This window comes from Pelodiscus sinensis, chromosome 3, assembly GCF_049634645.1.
Source record: "Pelodiscus sinensis isolate JC-2024 chromosome 3, ASM4963464v1, whole genome shotgun sequence".
NCBI lineage: Eukaryota > Metazoa > Chordata > Testudines > Trionychidae > Pelodiscus > Pelodiscus sinensis.
In genome coordinates this window covers 137,460,195-137,479,510 of record NC_134713.1, presented here as the reverse complement: position 1 = coordinate 137,479,510, position 19,316 = coordinate 137,460,195, and the positions used below count along the sequence as shown (strand labels likewise).

The 19,316-nt window shown below is 45.7% G+C and overlaps 2 protein-coding genes across 2 annotated transcripts in view; one reads left to right on the top strand and one right to left on the bottom strand.

The window, feature by feature from the left end:
- RMDN2 (regulator of microtubule dynamics 2) overlaps positions 1–11,225 on the top strand; it is an 87,845-nt gene extending 76,620 nt beyond the window's left edge. Inside the window, exon 11 of the mRNA XM_075924967.1 lies at positions 11,102–11,225. Within this exon, the coding sequence (XP_075781082.1) occupies positions 11,102–11,146 (45 nt within the window). The 3' untranslated portion in view covers positions 11,147–11,225. The remainder of the gene's footprint in view (positions 1–11,101) is intronic.
- On the bottom strand, positions 7,543–19,031 carry CYP1B1 (cytochrome P450 family 1 subfamily B member 1). Its single transcript, XM_006131307.4, has 2 exons — positions 17,712–19,031; positions 7,543–11,367 (listed from the first exon to the last, which is right to left on the bottom strand). Exons 1-2 carry the CDS (start codon positions 18,707–18,709, stop codon positions 10,755–10,757), a joined length of 1,611 nt encoding a protein of 536 aa, XP_006131369.2. The 5' UTR covers positions 18,710–19,031; the 3' UTR covers positions 7,543–10,754.
- Positions 19,032–19,316: the final 285 nt, after the last annotated feature.

Genomic DNA, 19,316 nt, shown 5'->3' with positions numbered 1-19,316 from the left:
GAACCGTCAGTGAATAACACAAGGTTGGAGTTAGAGAGAGGGACATCAGAAAGGTCGGGGAGTGGGACGATGACAGCAGAGACAGTTGCTAGGCAGTCGTGGGGTTCGCTGTCATCGGACAGAGGAAGGAGAGTGGCAGGGTTCAACTGAGAACAGCGCTTTATGGCGATATGTGAAGCCGAAAGCAGTAAAAGTTGGTACCTAGTGAGGCGGGCAGAGGAAAGGTGAGCTGTATTACGTTGTAGCAGGAGAGTTTCTACAGAGTGAGGGACCATGAGAGAAACAGGAGAGCGGAGGACAAGGGACTCAGACATTTTGACTAGGCGTGCCACAGCAGCCACAGCACGCAGGCAAGGTGGGTAAACCCTGAGCAACGGGGTTCCAAGGTGGCAGAGAAATAAGCCACTGGACGATTTTTTTGTCACCATGCTCCTGAGTAAGAACCCTAAGTGCACAACCAGATTGCTCATGGCAGAAAAGAGTAAAAGGTTTATAATAGTTGGGTAATCCTAAGGTGGGGGTCACTGAGAAGCTCTAAAGAGTCAGTTTCTGAGGCAGATAATGAAGGGGAACAGAGGAGTAGATCATTTACATATTGGACCTGTGTCACCAGGGACAGAAAGAAAGCAGAACACAGATCATCAACAGTAAAATGAGTTGCATCTGGCGTGATAGAAGCCAGAATAGTTGCTGGGTTAGGGACTACTGGAAAGGTGGGTACAACAATGCAGTTAATGGCTTGAAGATCCTGAACAAACAGCCATGATTTCCCATCAACCTTTCAAACTGGGAGGCTGGGGGTGTTAGTGCTGGAACACGGGACAATAATGTCTTGTTCCCGCAGGGTGGATATGACCGGAGCTGAAACCTCTAAATCCCAAAAACCCGGTGCCACAACCCCTTCTCCGACCTTATCCCCGTTCTTGGTACCCTCCCCGTTCTCAGTACTGTCTGCCCTGCCCTGAATAATGCTGTATTTGCAGAGCCATTAACTTTTGTGAGGACTGCTCCTCTTTCCTTTTAGAGTGCAGTGGCAATGCTCTGCCACTGCTTGCAATTTGTCCATGGTCTTGGCCTCCCATCCAACACTTATTTGCTTTAACATACTGCTAATAGCAGATAGGAGGCCATTAACAAACGCATGCGCCAGGGCACCCTGTCCATTTTCACCCGGTTGTTGTATACCAGAATGTTGCAAAAAAAAAAACCCCATCAGTCAGTCTGTGTGATAGTTGCCCCGGTTTTCTCTCTGTTGCTGTTTTCAGCAACGTATGGCCATCCAGTTGGTTTTTGGAGTCCATACTTGGGGAATGGCCTCATGCAGGCACTTAGCTTGATTCTTACATTTGTTCCAGTAGGCAGCGTTAGGACCAGTGTCTGGCAAATTAGAAGGATGCTCAGTGGTGGGCCAATTTGCTATCAGGAGCCATTTTTTTTTCTTGCTTGCTAGGGGTTATAAGTAGCTTACACAGTTGCAGGAGGTCTGCTTCAGAGGGTTCATAGGCATTGCACACTAGCAATAATTCCTCTGCAAATTTGGTAGGGTTTTCCTGGGGCTTTGGAAAACCTTTTACAATTGAGTGGAGCTTCGTGTGGGTCCAGGGTTTATAGCTCCAAGTGGGACCGGTCTGAGTCTTCTTGGAGGATGGGGTAAAGGGAAGCACTCGGTCTGGTGGGGGGAGAGGAGGTTTCCAATAAAGCTTTTTACTTATAATTAGAATTTTTTAAGGGAGGCGAGCTTCGATTCAGTCCATCTAAGATTTGCCTCGTCCCACCACTGCATGAAGCAATCTACCTCTCCTCTAGCCAATTTAGTTTTGGGAAGGCCAAGTTTGTCTTTTAAGACGTCCACTTGGTTTTTGTTTCAAGATCCTAACAGTGGCCACTGAGTTTTGGGATCCCCCCCCAGAGTTAATCTAGATCATTTTTCCAGAAATTTACAGGAGTCCGGACCCTTTCTAAATTATATAAACTGAGCCGGGGTCCCTTTAGGGAACTGCCCTGCTTAGCCGTCTAGTTACCCATACAGGAGGACTTCATACACCAATCACACAAGGAGGAAATTCAGGTTCGTCAGAGCGGTGCCCAGTGCAACACACAAAAGAAGCCCACAGGCTACTGCCTCAATCACCCTTGCGTTCACTCCAAGGATTTTATCCAAGGTGCGGTGCGGCTGCGATTGTGCAGATTCCAGTCACACAGACCGCTGGGACAGGAGCCCCTTGGTCAGCCAGTCCCTGGACAGGGATGGCTCCCAGACTCACTCACACCACAGGGAAGACGGATAGACACAGAGACAAGACAGTCCTCAGTCCGGACAAAACATAGAAATAATTACCTGACCAGAGTCCTCATGTTAGATCCCGGGATCCCTACCAGAACACAGCGGGAACCTACAGGTTCGATGGCGTAGACTTCGCTGTGGTTGTACACCTTTCTATTCTGGCAGAGGACCGCTCGGGCCAAATGCCCAGGTGCCGGCTACCACGGTCATCCTGCAAGACAGTCAGGGATCACACAGCTTCAGTGAAGATGGTTGCCATCTCAGTGGGACCTCCAAATTGTCAAAGTCAGACAGGACTCACAGATTTTTCAGACCTCTCTGTTTATTTTAGAAAAGCTCTGCTAAAATGCATCCAGAAAATGTGAGTGCCATACAAGGTTCAAACCCCTTGATATATACAGTCAAAAGAAAGGATTAAAAGAGGGGCAAAACTTCACATGATTAATGTGAGGCTAGTCAAGTATCTTCATTTCCACATCAAGCACACAGCAATCTCCTGTTCATGTCTACTTGGTTCTCAATTGCTTTCTCCCTAACACCTAATGTTCCTTTTCCTATTAACTCTGGCTAGCACTCTGGAATCTGCATACCTACAAACAACATTAACATACTTTTCTTCTTCCTGTTCAGAGACAAACAGTATTCCTTCAACTTATTCAATTATTACAGCATAATTCATCTTTCTCTTACAGTATAATTCTTTCTACTTTATCGTGGACAGTTCTCTGAAAACTTCCACACAGAGTGCAGCGGCGGTCAAAAAGGCAAATAGGATGCTAGGAATTATTAGGAAAGGGATAGAAAATAAGACCCAGAATATCTTACTGCCCCTGTATAAAACTATGGTACACCCACATCTTGAATACTGTGTACAGATGTGATCTCCTCACCTCAAAAAAGATAGTTTGGCCTTGGAAAGGGTTCAGAAAAGGGCAACTAAAATGATTAGGGGTTTGGAACAGGTCCCATATGAGGAGAGGTTAAAGCGACTGGGACTTTTCAGTTTAGAAAAGAGGAGACTGAGGGGGGATATGATAGAGGTCTATAAAATCGTGAGAGGTGTGGAGAGGGCGGATAAAGAAAAGTTATTTATTAGTTCCCATAATAGAAGAACTAGAGGACACCAAATGAAATTAATGGGTAGCAGGTTTAAAACTAATAAAAGGAAGTTCTTCTTCACACAGCATGTAGTCAGCCTCTGGAACTCCTTGCCAGAGGAGGCTGTGAAGGCTAGGACTATAATAGAGTTTAAAGAGAAGCTGGATAAATTCATGGAGGTTAGGTCCATAAAAGGCTATTAGCCAGGGGATAAAATGGTGTCCTTGGCCTCTGTTTGTCAGAGGCTGGAGGGGGATGGCAGGAGACAAATCGCTTGATCATTGTCTTCGGTCCACCCTCTCTGGGGCACCTGGTGCTGGCCACTGTCGGCAGACAGGATACTGGGCTAGATGGACCTTTAGTCTGACCCAGTACGGCCGTTCTTATGTTACACAGATAAAGACTGTAAAGATTTGTCTTGGGTTGATTTCTTCCTATTCTTGAGATTTGACCTTGTTTCAGTTTCCTGCATCGAGCATTATTTTCTCAAGTGCTTTTTCTCAGGATGCACCAGCCAGTTTGCAGCCAACTCACTATCACAGGTGTTTCTCTCATGCAAGTGAAAGAAGGTGGCTTGGCAAAAATATGCAAGGTGTCAGTGAGAGGGGGAATGTTTCACATGCAGAAAGCTTATGAAAAACCTCTCTCCTTTGTTCTTGTGCCACTTGGAAAGGCTACCCAGAAAGCTTCTCTGCAGGCATATTGTTCTCCGGTGTAGGTACAGCTCTACCTCTTCTCTGCCAGGAAGAGCACAATGAGCATTTTTCTGTCTCAGAACAAGTGGCAACATGACACTGTGTTCTAGCAGCTATATGCTCGAATGAACTTCACCAAAGAAAGGAAAAGCCACCATAGAAAACAGCTTCCTCTTTTCTTTTCTTTTCTTTTCTTTTCTTTTCTTTTCTTTTCTTTTCTTTTCTTTTCTTTTCTTTTCTTTTCTTTTAACTCTCGCTGTCATTAGAGTAACTAAACCAACAGATTTCTTCAATAGCAATTTTTCACTTGATTTGAGCCAGTCAAACTGTGCTGGGCCACAGAGAATCAATCTAAGGTTCACACCTTTTGTGGAGAAACTATAGGTAGCCCACAATCAAAATATAACCTGGGTTAGAGAGGTCTGTTTCTCTCACACAGCATCCAAGAGGTACCATTTCTCAGTACTCTGCAGTGGATTGGTCATGTTATTGGTCATCTCTCGGGAGCTGAGGAAGACATGTTGTGTCTTTCATATTTTTTTGTTTTTGTTTTTTGCACAACGTAACCTGTCTGTGAAAAATATTATTATAGTGGGAAAGCCTTTGCACAGAGATGATCCCACTCTCTCGGCCTCAGAAGTCAGAATCCAGTGGCACGAAAAAAATCGTTACTTCTGGAGACTCCTAAGGAGTCTTTCAAAACCTTATTGCTCAACAAGGAAGGTAGAAATGACAGTATCCCCATTTCAGCTACATTATTCAGCTTACAACAGATGTGTACAAAACACCTTAAAACTTCCTTCTATAATTTCCTTACATGTAGCCTGAATGCAAAGTGGAAGCCATGCTTGACTCATAACAAGATACAACCCAGCCCATAATAGCATGTGCCTGTAGGACACGGGCAAACTTCCAAGGATGAAGTTAATGTTGCTCCAGACAGAAGAAGCTAGAAAGAGAAGCTTGATCTCTCTCCTGGTGAATCTAATTTTTTTCCACTTCAGGAGTAGATTGGATGGCAGCTTTCTATCTCCAGTTACTGAACCATTGGCTCACTATATCACCAAGGATCAAATTGGGCAGGGGGGATAAAGTGGTGGTATTTAGCAGAGCACGCCCCCCTCAAAAACTCCATCCACCACTGAAAATAGACAATTGATTCTGTCCCCCATGACCAATTCATTCTGGTGCTCTGCTCCATACAGCTATTTAATTCTGCCTCCCCCTTCCATTCTGACTCTCATAGGCACCACTGATATGGACCTTGTCTGTTGACACAGTTTAGGAGCTGCTGATTTTCCAAGAAACCCCTGGTAGCCCTCTGTTCTCTCTGTATCTCCCAATTCCTTATTACAGCCCACAGCAATTCCACAGAAGGCACAATCAGTACTTTTAGGAGCTGGGCGAGACAAAGAAAAAGTGATAATCCTTCCAGTGAGAAGGGGATGAACGTGCTGGAGGCTAATTTCTGAGCTCTGTGAAATCACTGGGCCCTTGAGACCTTTTTGTGGTAATTTGTGAAGGAATAAAAGGGCCAGGACAGTCAAAGGCAATAATGTGATCTTGCCATTATTCAACACTAAATAGTCACATGTGGTTTGGGGTTTTGAGTCTGAAGACATACTCCTATTGAGTCCCAGAGCAAACACTAATAACTTCACACCAATATTTGGACATCTACTGATTAGGATTCAGAGTGGGAAAAGAATCAGAACAAACATAAAGCTTTTGGAAATTGTGGTTATGCAGAACAAAACTTCATCAAAAATTATCGATGTTCTCTGTTCAGAAAGAGAGGCTATCTTGTGGGCTGCTAGTTTTCAAACTTTTTTTCATTTGTGGATCCCTAAAATATTTCAAATGGAGGTACGGATGCCTTTGGAAATCTTACACATGGTCTGCAGACCCCTAGAGGTCCATGGACCATGGGCTGAAAACCACTGTGTCTTATTTCTCTAGCATTCCTTCATAGTAGTGGAGTAGGAAAGGTTAGTTCAATTCTGAATTGTAAATGACCATTTCCCTTTGATTTCCAAAGTGTCTGTCACAAGCCCAGTTCTCATTATTTTTGACATCATAGATCTACTTTCCAATAAACCCATTTTTGATCCATTAATTTCTGGTTTTGTTCTCCTTGTTTACCAGATATACAACCCAACGAGTGTGTGGAGCGCATCAGGATGCCTTTTTGTTATGACTAATCCAGTCATTTGGTCTCTCTTATACCTTTCTCCATCCACACTTGTTACAGGGATTGGGAAGTGGGTTTGTAAAAAGTTCTGTTGAAGTCTTAATTGGGATACAGCTGCTAAGCCCTCAATACAACACATCAAGAGGATTTTAAAAATAATTTGGGGATTTGAATATTTGTTGTTTAACTTTGACTCACTTTTCTTCTTGTTTGTCGTGAAACAGAATTTCCTAGGAGCAGCATCTATTTTTTTTCTCTCATTTGCCAAAGTGATAATCAGTCACAGGTTAGGGAGGTAATGGCATACACTATTAGGAAATCTGATGAAGGTGTGACTTGTCTGCTGTTGGACACACCCTTGCCCAATCTAGAACCATTGCTACAGCCATTGTCATTTTAAAGCTGGGAACCAGTGGAGTCTGACAGAAATATTTGTATTTCACTTGACCCCATTTCTGGAAGTTGTGATGGTTGGCCTAAGGTGACATGATTTAGAAGCTTCTTTTTGCCAGATCAGCGATTGTAAATTACACCTGTAAATTCACTCCCTCCCCAAATTTTTCCTCAGGCCAGCAGCTGAAAACTGATAGCAAACAGGTGGCTGCTGGTGCCCTACTATAAACTTCAAGCCAAGTCCTCTGGCTGCATCAACACAAGAGGGTCTGTTAGCACTGATGAGTAAAAAAATGTGCCAGTTAACCTTGAAGAGGGAGTTGGAATTCCAATTTTGGACAGCTGTGAAGTACAGACAGAGGGTGGGCTAGTTAGCCAGAAGACAATGGGCAAGGGGGTACTTGAAAAGGGGAAAGGAGACCAAAGCAGTCTGTGGTAGTGGAGCCAACAAAAGAAGGGAAGAGCCAGGGAAGGAGCAATACAAAGTGGTGTGATAGATATTGGGAAAAGGTGAACAGGAAGTGGGGAAGATCAAGAAAGGTGAGATGGGATTGAGAGATCATGGCAGAGTTAACAGGGAATGTTCTTCACATAACAAAAACTGGGAGGAAGAAAAAGATTGATAGGGAAGTTCTGGGAAGACCAAGTGGTGGGATGAGGACCCCTGGATGAAAGGAGGGGAAAAAAGATGGTGAAAGAGGAGAGAATGCAAAAAGACTAGAAGAATAAAAGCCCAAACTGATTCTGCCTTAATCTCAGGTGTGTGTGTGGGGGGGGGGGATGATATTTTGGTCACTGCAGTCTAGCAGGGACAAAGCAATTTTTTAGGGAAGGGGAGGAATCCCCAAAATGAATTATAAACTAAGCAGATTTATTGTAAGATTGTTTTTATTTAATATTTTGGTAGTACAGTGAATGATCCATCTTAAAATGACCACAAAGATGAGCTGTTGAATAACTGCATACATTTTATGAGTATTAAGAAACTTGAAGAATTTCATAGGGATTGTATGATGTACATATTTGACAAGCATTTACACTGTGTATCACCTGATCAAAGCCATCCATACAAATCAATTCAGTTGCACAAGTAACAGTCATGTTAGAAGTCATATATATTTTAAAGCTTTTGGGAGAAGTACAAAATGACAAAAAGGTGTTTTTATTTAAATAGAAAATAATGATCCTTGAATTAGAATAACTATTCTGAAGGTTACAGCCTTTTTATGGACATATAAAAGTGTAAGTGACAAATGTGGTGTTTAGTCATACTCAGATCTATATTAGATTGAATGCTATGTTAAGTATCTTACACAGAATTTCACAGATACAGGCTAAGTTCTGGGATTTCAAAGATGTTATATAATCCACAAAATACCTGAGGGATACTTTTTAGATTTTAAAAAAAGCCTTTACTTTTTAAATATTTAGTTTAAAAAAAATTAACATACATTCCCTACAAAACCAGAGATTTTTAGATAGCTGAGTCAGGTGTGTCACTACCCCTAGGTTTAAGGGGCAATGCTTTTAAGATCCTGATAAAGATTCCTTTGAAGTTAAGAGCAAAGCTCCTATGTACTTTAGTGAGATCAGGATCAGGCCTTCAACACTGCTCCTATCCAACACCAGAGTGAGTTTTGCCTTTGCTATCAATAGGGGGGTAGGATTGTCACCTACTGTATAATGTAGGGATGGGTCCTTCAAATCTTTATTCACATGAGCAGTCCTCACTCTGTCAAGTAGTCCCATTGATTTCATGTTTATAGCACAAGGCCCATATTCCTCTGTATTGCACAAAGTCTGGCATTGCTTGAGTTGCACAGGCTATTGCAGTGTTTCTTAAACTGTGTTCCAGGAGGCAGTCAGAGGGGTGCTGTGGAGAACAGAATTCAAAATGGCTGGCCTTAAAGGGGCAGGCGATCTTTTTTCCTCAATAACCCCCTACCTTTTTCCCCCAAACCCCTGACCTTTTTTTTTTCCCCCCCTCAATAAAAAATCCTTGGTGTTCCTCGGTCTTAAAAAGTTTAAGAAACACTGTGCTATTGTAATTCTGCTGAGTAGGGTGTTAAATTTCGATTAATCAGCTAATTGTGTAGTCGATGGAATTTCCAGTGACTACTCGATTAGTCAATAAGGAGGGAGGGGAGCACTCACTATCCCCACTGTGGCTCTGCCTTTGAAATGCAGTAAGAGCTGCCTGTGGCTTTTTTAAGCCACCTCCCACCAGCACCAGTTCCTGCTTTCCCCTCCACCCTCCAACATAGAAACAGCAAGGGAGTGTGTGAAATGTGAGTAGTTGACTCAACTACCTGATAGGCCAAAGCTTGTTGAGTAGTCAACTATTCGACTACTCTTTTACATTCTTAGTGCTGAGTGTTCTTAACTCCCATGGATTTCATTTAGAGTTGAGGGGATTTGTATCACATGAGGTGCCCAACACTATGCAAGAGCTGCATTTTTATATATCAAAAGGCAAGTTCTCTGAAGGTACATCTACACGGCAGGCTTCATGTGCAAGAGAGCATCCAGACTGCATGGATGTTCTCTTGAAAGAAAGCTCTGATTGCTATTCACAGAACAGCCACCAGAGAACCTGTGGCTTTTTTCCATTGGCTCTTTTTGTGCAAAAACCCTATTGCGCTTCCACACACACCTTTTTGCGCAAGAACTCTTGCGCAAAAAGGAGTTGTTCCTCATAGAAAGAGGAATATGCACACTGCAAAAGCCCCTCTGTTCTTTTGAGTTACTGTAAATTTACTTGTGCAAAATCACACTTGAGGTTTGGACGCTCTGTGGGTTTTTGCACAAAACCCCTGTAGTGTAGACATAGCCTGAGTGGCATTCATTATCCTACATAAACATCACACAGTAGTTCAAGACTGAAATGCTTCTCAGGTATGTTTTACTTAACAGCTGATCACAAGGCAATCTTTATTTGAAATTTTTAAGTGTTTTGTGAAATAATACAAACTAAAAATGGTTTGAATTACAATTTATGGGCCCAAGTGGGATCTGTAACCGAAACTCCCATTATTTTGTTTCATGTACTTCTTAGAAGTAGATCCCATTAATGGTATGTGATGAACTATCATAGGCATAATTGTAACTCAGGCTAATAATAAAATTACATTCTTATAATGGCTCTATTCTGCACAGTATCTGATCTTAGTGGCACAAAAGTTCTAAAATGCATGTCCTTCTGCAAACCTATGTGAATTTTAATGGGACTGCTCATGTGGTTAAGTGTTGGCCTGGTAGGACCAGGCATGAGCTTTTAACTGAGAGAATAAACAGTCCACAATAAAAGGCCACCCTCACATAGGTTTTCCTAATGAAAATATATTTTTTCCTTTGATCTGTACCTTTGATTCTGCTTATGAATAAGTTAATAGATTATATTTCGTGTCTGCCATTTGGTGACTTACCAATTTTAACCTTTCTGCCTGCAATGCAATGAAATAGTTCCGTACTTTCCATTTGTTCGCATATAGATTATGAAATACATTTCAAAATTCCATTGTGCTCATAAACCAGTCTCTTTTTAGTTCCATTTTAAATACTTTGGAATGTTAAAGGCAAGCTTGATTTTTTGCCAAACTTCATTTGAATGTTTACCATCAAGGCACTGAACCACATCTCAGTGCTCCTCCCAGGACACCATAGGAGCGTATGGCAGTTCCCCCACATAGTGCACTTGAAGAATCCGGCTCCAACAATCTAGGCACCTCTTTCCATACAAGATTTCACTTTGGGATGGAGTGTCTTTGAAGGCAAATTGGGACTTTGAAAGGGTTGCCCAAGGAGTGGCAGGGACGTGCCAGCTAGGCAGTTAATGAAGAGGGTGTTAAATTAACTGTCGTGTTCTTGTTTGTTCACCAAAAATGTACTTTCAAATCATGCACTCTGCCTATATTTCAGCAGTTAATATATTTCTTGCCTCTTTCTGGAATTAAAAAAGAAGGCCTGCTTAATGCATGGGCAATTCCACTCCCCAGTGTTTGGGGCACTTATGTTACAGAAAGCTCACCAGCACCGCACATTCTTATTTACTTAGGCAGGAGTCTCCTTATGTATTTTATTCAAACATCAATGTTCACAAATGTGCTGATACGTGACTTTCACTAGCTGTTTTCTCTGCTTGAAATCTTTGGACAGCTTTATCTAGCAAATCCATAGTATCCCTAAGAGTGACGTTAACTGTAAATGGTTTAGGTTTAATAGTCAACCCATAGGTAAAATCCATTTTAGTGTCCTCATTTGGATTAGCGATAAAATTACACTGGTGTACCAGTATGGAGGTAAAGAGAAATAACTGCATCTTTGATAACTCCTCTCCAATGCACCTGCGTTTACCCAAAGAGAAAATCATCACATTGCTAGTAAGATCTTTATTAATTAATCCATTCTCATCCAAGAATCTTGTTGGCTCAAAATCCTCAGGGTTGGACCATTTTGCTGGATCATGATTCACTGACCACTGATTGATGAATACGACTGTATCTTTGGGAATGAAGTAGCCCATTATGGAGGTGTCAACTGTTGTGGCATGTGGAATAGTGACCGGCACAAAACTGCTGAAGCGCATGGATTCATAAAGGAAAGCGACAACATAGGACAAATGAGGTTGATCTTCTGCACAGGGCAAGCGATCTCTGCCAACCACCCTATCCACTTCTTCTTGCATTTTAACTTGCACCTTTGGATATCTGTTGGGATGTAAAAATATATACACATCATCTCTGCAAGTGTAATCTAAATTTTCAAACAGATTTGCTTTTAAAAGAATTGTATTTAACTAGAGTTGCTCAAATTTTTCCACGATTTTCAAATGGCGTTGTGTCAAAATAAGATATTTCATGTAAACATGTTGATTATGACATTTTCAATAGGGAAAAAGTCAATGATTCGTTTCACAGTATTTTGATTTAATTTAGACTTCAATATTAAAATATTATTTTATATTACATTTAACATGTTATATATATCGTGTCTATTTTGATAAAAATTGAAATGCAATGGATTGAAATGAGAATTTTTTTTTTTTTTAGAATTTTTTATTTTGTAGGAAATGTTATAATTTCTGCATTTCACTCTAAATCAGAATTACTTATCCCCACATTCCTTTCCAAAAGTAGGAACTTTGGAAATTCTGTTTCTTGAACAGCTTTATATGTAACTAGCAAATCCATTTGCATTATTTGAATTAATACTCATGGGACTATATTATGCAAGGACTAGAGCTGTATGTATCCTTGTTTAAACTAAAACAAATATTTATCTGATCTCTTTTAATGATCTGAAAGTTCAAGAACACTCGAATCTTTGTGGATATTTACTAATATCAAATACATTTTTTTCTTGATACTACATTATATTTAGCAAAAATTATTCCAGATTTGTTATACAGACTTGGAGAAGGATCTCAAAGAAAAAGAGATTATAAAGGAAATTAACAAAAACATATTTTAGGAAAAATGTGACACATCTCCTTGTTTATTTTTAACCCTCTTACCTACCCTCCTTAAAAGCCACATAGCTCTATTGTCTCCCTACACCTATAATTTTTTTGAGATCTTGGGGCTTTTTTAAACTCAAGTTTGGCCTTTTCATGTTCCTGTGTCTCTCACTCTCTTCTCTGAATAAGATAAGGGGTGAGATGTAATCTTTTACAGGCTGAACCTCCCTAGTCTGGCACTCTCCAGTCCAGCAACATCCATGGTCTGGCATGGTTTTAGTTAGCCAAATGCCCACTTACCATGGGTGTGGTCAAATTTCCGGCAGTCCCATAAAGTTCGTTTACAGCCACCAGTCCTAGCTCTCAGTGTTCTGTGCTGTTGTTTGCTCTAATTTACCCCTAAACATCTTCTAAGAGCCCAGTGGGCAGTGGAAATGTTGGTAATAATATGACTTCCCATGGTCTGGCATATTCTATGATTTGGCACCAGTCAGGTCCTAAGAGTGACGGATTAGAGATAGTCTAATACAGGTTGAACAACTTCTGTTGGTGAGAGAGAGAGAGAAGCTGTCGAGTTACAAGTAGCTCTTCTTCAAGTTCGGGAGAGGTATCCAGAGTATCACAGCTAAATACTGTACAACAGTTTAGAAAATGTGCTACTTATTCTAAGAGACTAGTTAAGATGAAGTGGCCCAATAAGGCCCCTGTAGTCATGAGCATCCGGTATCCTAGGCAGGGAAAGGCATTGCCTTCCCAAACTGCCAGCCCAAACTATAGGCATTCTGAGGGCACAATGTTGTTGCTCCCAGTGGCCACGCTCCCAGTGGCCACCCTCCCAGTGCTCCTGGCTGGGGAGGCTGAAGCTGCTCTGTCCACCCTCCCTGTGCTCTGGGCAGGGGAGGGGGAAGCCTGTGGCCATGCGCTACACACCCTCCTTGTGCTCCGGTGCCGGAGAGGCTGGAGTGTGTGTACCCTCCCACCCACCCTCTTCCCTGTGGTGGTGGGGTTGCAGGGAGGCAGCTTGACTACCATGGGAGGCAGAGGCAGGGCCTCATCTGAAGGGACGGGGGTGGGGCTGGGGGCTTGCCTCCCCTAGCCCTACATTTACCAACCACCCATGCCTGTAGTCATAGTACTAAAAGGGACATTTAGTGGATTACAGATTGTTGTAATAAGCCATAAATCCAGTATTGTTTATTGACCATGTTTTTTTGCAAAATTATGAAATTAATCTTCCAGCTCATCTTTGAAAGTGTTGTGCATGTTGCCTTTGAGGTTTGATTGCTTTGTGAAATGTATGTCCGCATGGAAAACAAGTCCAAATGTAAAGTATTCCAGTTAGAATGCCACACAGGTTATATAAGCCTGAAAGTGTGGCCATGGCACAAGTGCTGCTAGAGAGATCTCCCAGTGCCCTCTGTAAACCTTCTCTGCGAGGGGAGTAGCTAAGGGTGCATCTACACTGAAATAAGCTATGCAATTTGAGCTACGCATATAGGATAGCTTATTTCAAGTCAATTTCAAAATAAAGCGCTATTCCAAAACGTCCCTTAATCCTTGTGGAACAAGGTTTACAGGGACCTTGGAATAGCACGCTCGTTAGTTCGAAATAACAGGCGCACTGTCAAGAAGCAGAATAGCTATTTCAGGATACCAGATGTATTCTGAAATAGTGCGGCAGTATAGACGTATCCTAACAGTGCTGGGAGCGCAGCTCACAGTGCTGTAGCCTGGTTCACACTGGCACTATACAGTGCCATAACTTATTGCGTTGGGGGGGAGGTTATTTTTTCACACTCTGAGCCAGAAAGTTACAGTACTTTAAAGTGCCAGTGGAGACTTGACCTAGAGGAGCATAAAGAGATGATGTTGCGAAGTAGTACAAATGATTAAGAGAACACTGGGGGAAGGAAAGGAAGTAACACCAGTTTCCTGCTATGTAAAAGCCTCTTGCAACCACAGTATTTTTGCTGAGTCCAATCATTTTCAGCAAGATGAACATTATGATATGTTTATACACACAGGCTGTCCCATAGGTCCACCTGTTCTTAAGCTTTGAGGCTGTTTTTTCCCACTAGTCATGAAAACACAAGAAAGGAGCGGTAAGATAATACAGGGTTTGTAAACCAGTGCAAGAAGTCTTTATCTTGCTTAAGTAGATGCTATCCTGTTCCTAGGACCTCTTTGATCCTGATCTGGTAAAATCTGTTACTGTTTTGGGTTTGTTTTGTTGCCTTTTTGCCAGCCTCGTTCTTCATGGACCCAGTAAACGTTACATAGAGTGCCACTGGGATTACGTTTTTTTTTTTTTTTAATATCTTCAGTTTTGGCAGTTTTCCCAGAGCTTCTGTGTGAGTTAATCATGAACAACCAAGGTACTTCAGTGCCCACAAATACAGGGATTGTTACCTTATGTTTATTTTCAACTAGAAACAAAGCACTACTGAGCAGATCAATTCAGTGTGATGCTTGCACGTCACTGGCAATCTAAGCATACTGCTATAATAATGGGCCAATTTGTTCATGGAGTGTATTTAATACATTAGATTTTGGTTGCAGGAATTATTCCAACTTGTCTCTTATGTCACACAAAATGATCTCGACAGCTAGACCTATTAGTTTCTAAGTATTGTTTATTTTAGTTGGCTTTTATATATGGATCCTTTCCAACAGCTGCATCTAATTGGGTCTGAGGAACTGGCATGAGGAAATAGACTTGCTATTTGATCAGTGACACAATATCATTGTCACATTTCAGAAGTATGGCTGGGAAGAGAAGAAACCTTTTTTTAAATGAAACTGATAGCATATATTTCCCCAGAACACTGAAATTTTGACTAGCAAAGGGCAACTTTACATCCTTCTAGCTTAAGTCTAAACAATAGCCATAACTGCATCCCATAAACTGATATTAAACTCAACCAACCTGAGGCAATAAAAAGCCAGGTGGCCCTGATTCTGAATTTCCTCTCACCCCCTCCCTTTCAGAGAGATCAGAAGAGAATCAGGCTCTGTATTTGTAAATTTATTTTAACCCTTGCCGAAAGCTCTTGCTTTAAAAGGAAGGTCACTGCCATGTTTCCCTAAAGAGGGTTTGAGGATTTTTTAATCAAGTTGTGACAAGATTTTCACAGTCCGCACCCCTAAGAAAGCTGGGAGGTGGTCTTGTTGGAAAGAAACAGCTGCAGTCAGGCTAGTGTAGCAGCAATAGTGAAGAGGGTCTAGGACTTGGCAACTTCATCCCCATTTGGTATAGGTAAGAAGAGCTACAATCACTGTAAGGATGATACCCATTTCTTGTATAGCACTCTGCACAATCTTTACCATGTACTTGATCCTGCCAAGGTAGGGAGGTGGCGTACAAACGAAGTGATTTATGTAAGGTCACAGCAGAGCCAGGTACAGAACCCACGTCTCCCCTGTCCTAAGCCACTGGAGTAGTGTTCAGGGCTGGCCTTATCATGAGATGAACTGAGGTGGCTGCCTCGGGTGCCAGACTGTGGGGGGGGGGGGAAGGGTCGCCACCAGGACCCAGAGTGTAGAAAATTGTGTCTGTTGCTGGTGCATATGTACAGGTTGTTCCTGACTTATGAATGAGTTACGTTCCAAACACTTGGTCGTAACTCAATCTGTTCGTAAGTTGGACCCCATTCATTTAAATGTGACTGAGCTGTTCGTAAGTGCGGATCATATTTGTAACTTGGGGACCGGCTTAATGGGAGGTTGGTTGTAAATAAGAACGGTCGTAAGTCAACGCATTTGTAGGTCGGGGACGACCTGTATTCTCTCTGCTCTACATGCACAAAGATGGTGGCGTGCCAGGAGAGGAGCAGAACAGGAAAAAGGCAGAACTGAGTCCTTTCAATGTTTTGGCCCAAGCGAGAGGGCATGGGGGCATCATTTGAGCTCCCCACCTCAGGTGCCAAAATGTTGTGGGCCGGCCCTGCTAGTGTTCCCTGTAAGCTGAGTGCTAGGATGGCTGCCCAGGAGAGATTCAGGCACCGCCTAGTTGATTAACAGAGTGCCCACAGAGCTCACAGCCAGCAGCATGTATTTCTATGGTGGTGCACATCCAGATGTGCCTTGGGGCACATAACATTCATGTTCAGAATAAATGTTAAAACAATGAGAGGGAATACTGCACTGGACTCTCCTTCTCCTATGCAGGATCTAGTTCATGGCCTGGGGGAAGGTGAGATAAGGGTTAGGATCTTGCATTATCAGAGAGGCTCAGTTCATGCCAATTTCTGAGATAAAGTGTATGGAGGTTGATTGTAGGCAAGAAGGCAATGCCAGTCCAGAGCTGGGTGGACATCACACTATGATGGTCCTGATGCAGGGGTGGGCAATAATTTTTGACCGGGGGCCACTTCAGAAATTTTTAAAGTGGCCCCAGGCTGCCCCAGAAGGGATGGGGCCTCAGGCAGAAGTGGTGGGGCCAGGACACATCTGTGCTTACCCATCCACAGACCCTGATTGGTCTGGGGGTGAGGGAGCATGCAAAGTCTTTGCTCCCTCTACAGAGAGAACCACCAACTGTTCTTAACAGCTGGCGGTTCCCTATAGGTGCCCTGCTCCTGGCAGTGGATAGAGACTGCATGCTTTTCTTTCCTCCCTCCACCCCAAGTCAATCAGGGACTGGGAGAAGGGGAGCATGTGAAGTCTCTTGCTCCTTACCCTCACCCTGCAAGAGAGCTCTGTGCTGCCAGCTATTGCTCAGCTGGCAGTTGACTTTAAGGGCCAAGCCCCTTGCAGGATGGGAGGAGTCCTTTCAGGGCTTGAAGGCAGGGGGAGTGTGTGAAGTCTCCTCCCCCTCTGCCTGGAGCACATGGTGCTTCTAAGCTTGTGCACTCCTTGCAGGGTGGGGATGGTGGGAGGAGACTTTGCACGATTCCACACTGCTCCCAGAGGAGCTGAACTGGCGATTAGAGCCAACTGCCAGGGTATGACTCTAAGCTCTACGCCCTCCCCCGTTCCTAGGCCTTGATTGGGCTGGGGAGCAGCAGGACCTCGGGCTGGATCAACCCGCTTGCCAGGCCGGACCCAGCTGTTGGAGGCCCTTTTGCCCATGCCTGTCCTAGTGGGCGACCAGTTGCTGACCCCATATTAGGAGCTTTACCTTATTAACCCATGAGTTGGGAACCTAAGGCCTGTGGGCCAGATGTGTACCCCAGCTTGCCTAGACCTGGCCCCTGAAGCTCCGGATCCCCGTAGCATTAAAGATCCTGTGCGGGTGCTCTTGCCTGTGGGGCTGGAGCACACAAAATCTACTAGCCCCACTAGGCTGTGGTGTGCAAGGGGAATGTCTTTATCCTCAGTCAAGGGCCACATCAGTGTCTGTGTTTATTTACTGCTTTGCTTCTCTATGGTGTTCGGCCCCTAATTTTCCGTGGGTCAGCGGCCTCCAAGCCCCAAACAGGTTCACCACCCCTGATGTACACAAACGCTCCCCAGAGTGCCCCCCTTTCACAGTCGCCCTTATGGCTGCCTGGCCCTGGCGGCCCCACCCCGACACCCTGCGTACAGCGGTGGGGGCGCGGGCTCTTCCAGCCCAGCTCGGCCCCCTTGCTCCGCTCCCGGCCTGCGCGCACTCACCGGATGAGGAAGATGAGGAGCCACTGCAGGGCCGTGGAGAGCGTGTCCTGGCTGGCCCCGAAGATGTCGGTGACTGTGGCGGGCACGTGCTCGAGCGGCAGGCGCGGCTGCTGCTGCTGGAGGCGGATGAAGGCGTCCATCATGTCGCGGGGGGCGGCCCCGGGGCGCAGGCTGCCGCGATGCTGCAGGAACTTGCCGCGCACGAAGCCGTAGAAGTCGCGGTTGAGCTGGCGGAAGGCGCGGTAGGCGGCGCGCACCGGGTTGGGGAAGCGCTGGAGCCAGGGCAGCACGTCCACCAGGCTGCCGGCCCCCACCGTGCGGCCGAACTGCTCGTTGCGGCCCACCAGCCGCAGGAACTCGGCGTCGCCGTGCCGGTAGCGGCGCCCGAAGCACAGGGCGCTCATCACGTTGGCCACCGCCACCACCAGGCTGCGCGCCGGGTCCACGAAGGCGCCGCCCGCGCTGCCCCGCACCAGCAGCCGCACCAGCGCCCGCGCCTCGCCCAGCAGGTGCTGCTCCAGCAGGCGGCGCGGGGCCGGGCAGGCGGTGGAGAAGGCGCGCACGGTGGAGTGCGCCAGGCGGCGCTGCAGCTTCCACAGCTCCGAGTAGCCGCCGAAGGCCAGGCTGCGCCCGCCGGACACCAGCTGGAAGGAGGCGAAGCGCGGCCGGCCGGCGAAGGCGGCCCCCTGGCGGATGAGCGCCCCGCGGATGGCGCGCTCGCCGTTCAGCACCACCACGGCCCGGCTGCCCAGGCGCAGCTGGAACACGGCCCCGTAGGTGCGGGCCAGGCGGGCGAAGGCCAGGTGCGGGGCGCTGCCCAGCTGAGCCGCGTTGCCGATCAGAGGCCACGGGAAGGGGCCCGGGGGCTCTAGGCGCCGCCGCTGCAGCAGAAGGCGCTTCGTCAGGTGCACGGCGGCAAGCAGGCAGAGGAAGAGCAGCAGGGCGCTCTGCAGGGGCGGGATGCTGGCGAACGCCTCTCCCAGCCGCCGGAGAGCCATGCTGCGGGGAGAAGGAGGCGAGATCAGCGCGGGCAGTGGCTCAGAAGGAACGAAGGGTTAATGGGCGCGCACCTGCTGGGCAACAAAAAAAAGGGGGACTGGGGTGCACATGGCAGGCTTCGCGGGAACGGCCCGTGTAAACAGAACACGGTCTCACGCCGAGGTTGGTTCGGACAGTCTCGCCCCAGAGGCGCCTGGGAAGCGCCGGGCAAGGAGCGAGCCGCACCGATCGCTTGGCCGCACAAGCGGAGCTAACGGCTGGGCAGTTGGGTGTCCCAGCCCGCGGGGACAGGTTGCCTTGCGGCCCCGCTCGCGATAAGGAGCTGCCGCGGCTTGGGGGAGCCCCAAGAGGCTCCTGCCTTTTACCTGCCGGCGGGGGAGGGGAGGGGAGATCGCGGCAAAGTCACCCCACGTCGGTGCCCACTGCCTGCACCTCGCACGCTGAACTGTGCGCGCGTTTGGACGGAACCGAGGAGAGAGGCTGTAAGTCAGGATAACACTCCGCTTTCTGTAATGAGGCGTGGGCATGCACCGGCCCCAGTCCGCAGGCACGCATCGGCGGGGAGGGGGGACAGCCCCGGGGTTATAGGGATATAATTCACACTCC

Coding starts and splice junctions, on each gene's coding strand:
- CYP1B1 (XM_006131307.4), bottom strand. CDS start 18,709: ATGGCTCTCCGGCGGCTGGGAGAGGCGTTCGCCAGCATCCCGCCCCTG. Junction 11,368..17,711: donor CTCCTCATCTTCCTCATCCG/GTGAGTGCGCGC, acceptor ACATCCCAACAG/ATATCCAAAGGTGCAAGTTA.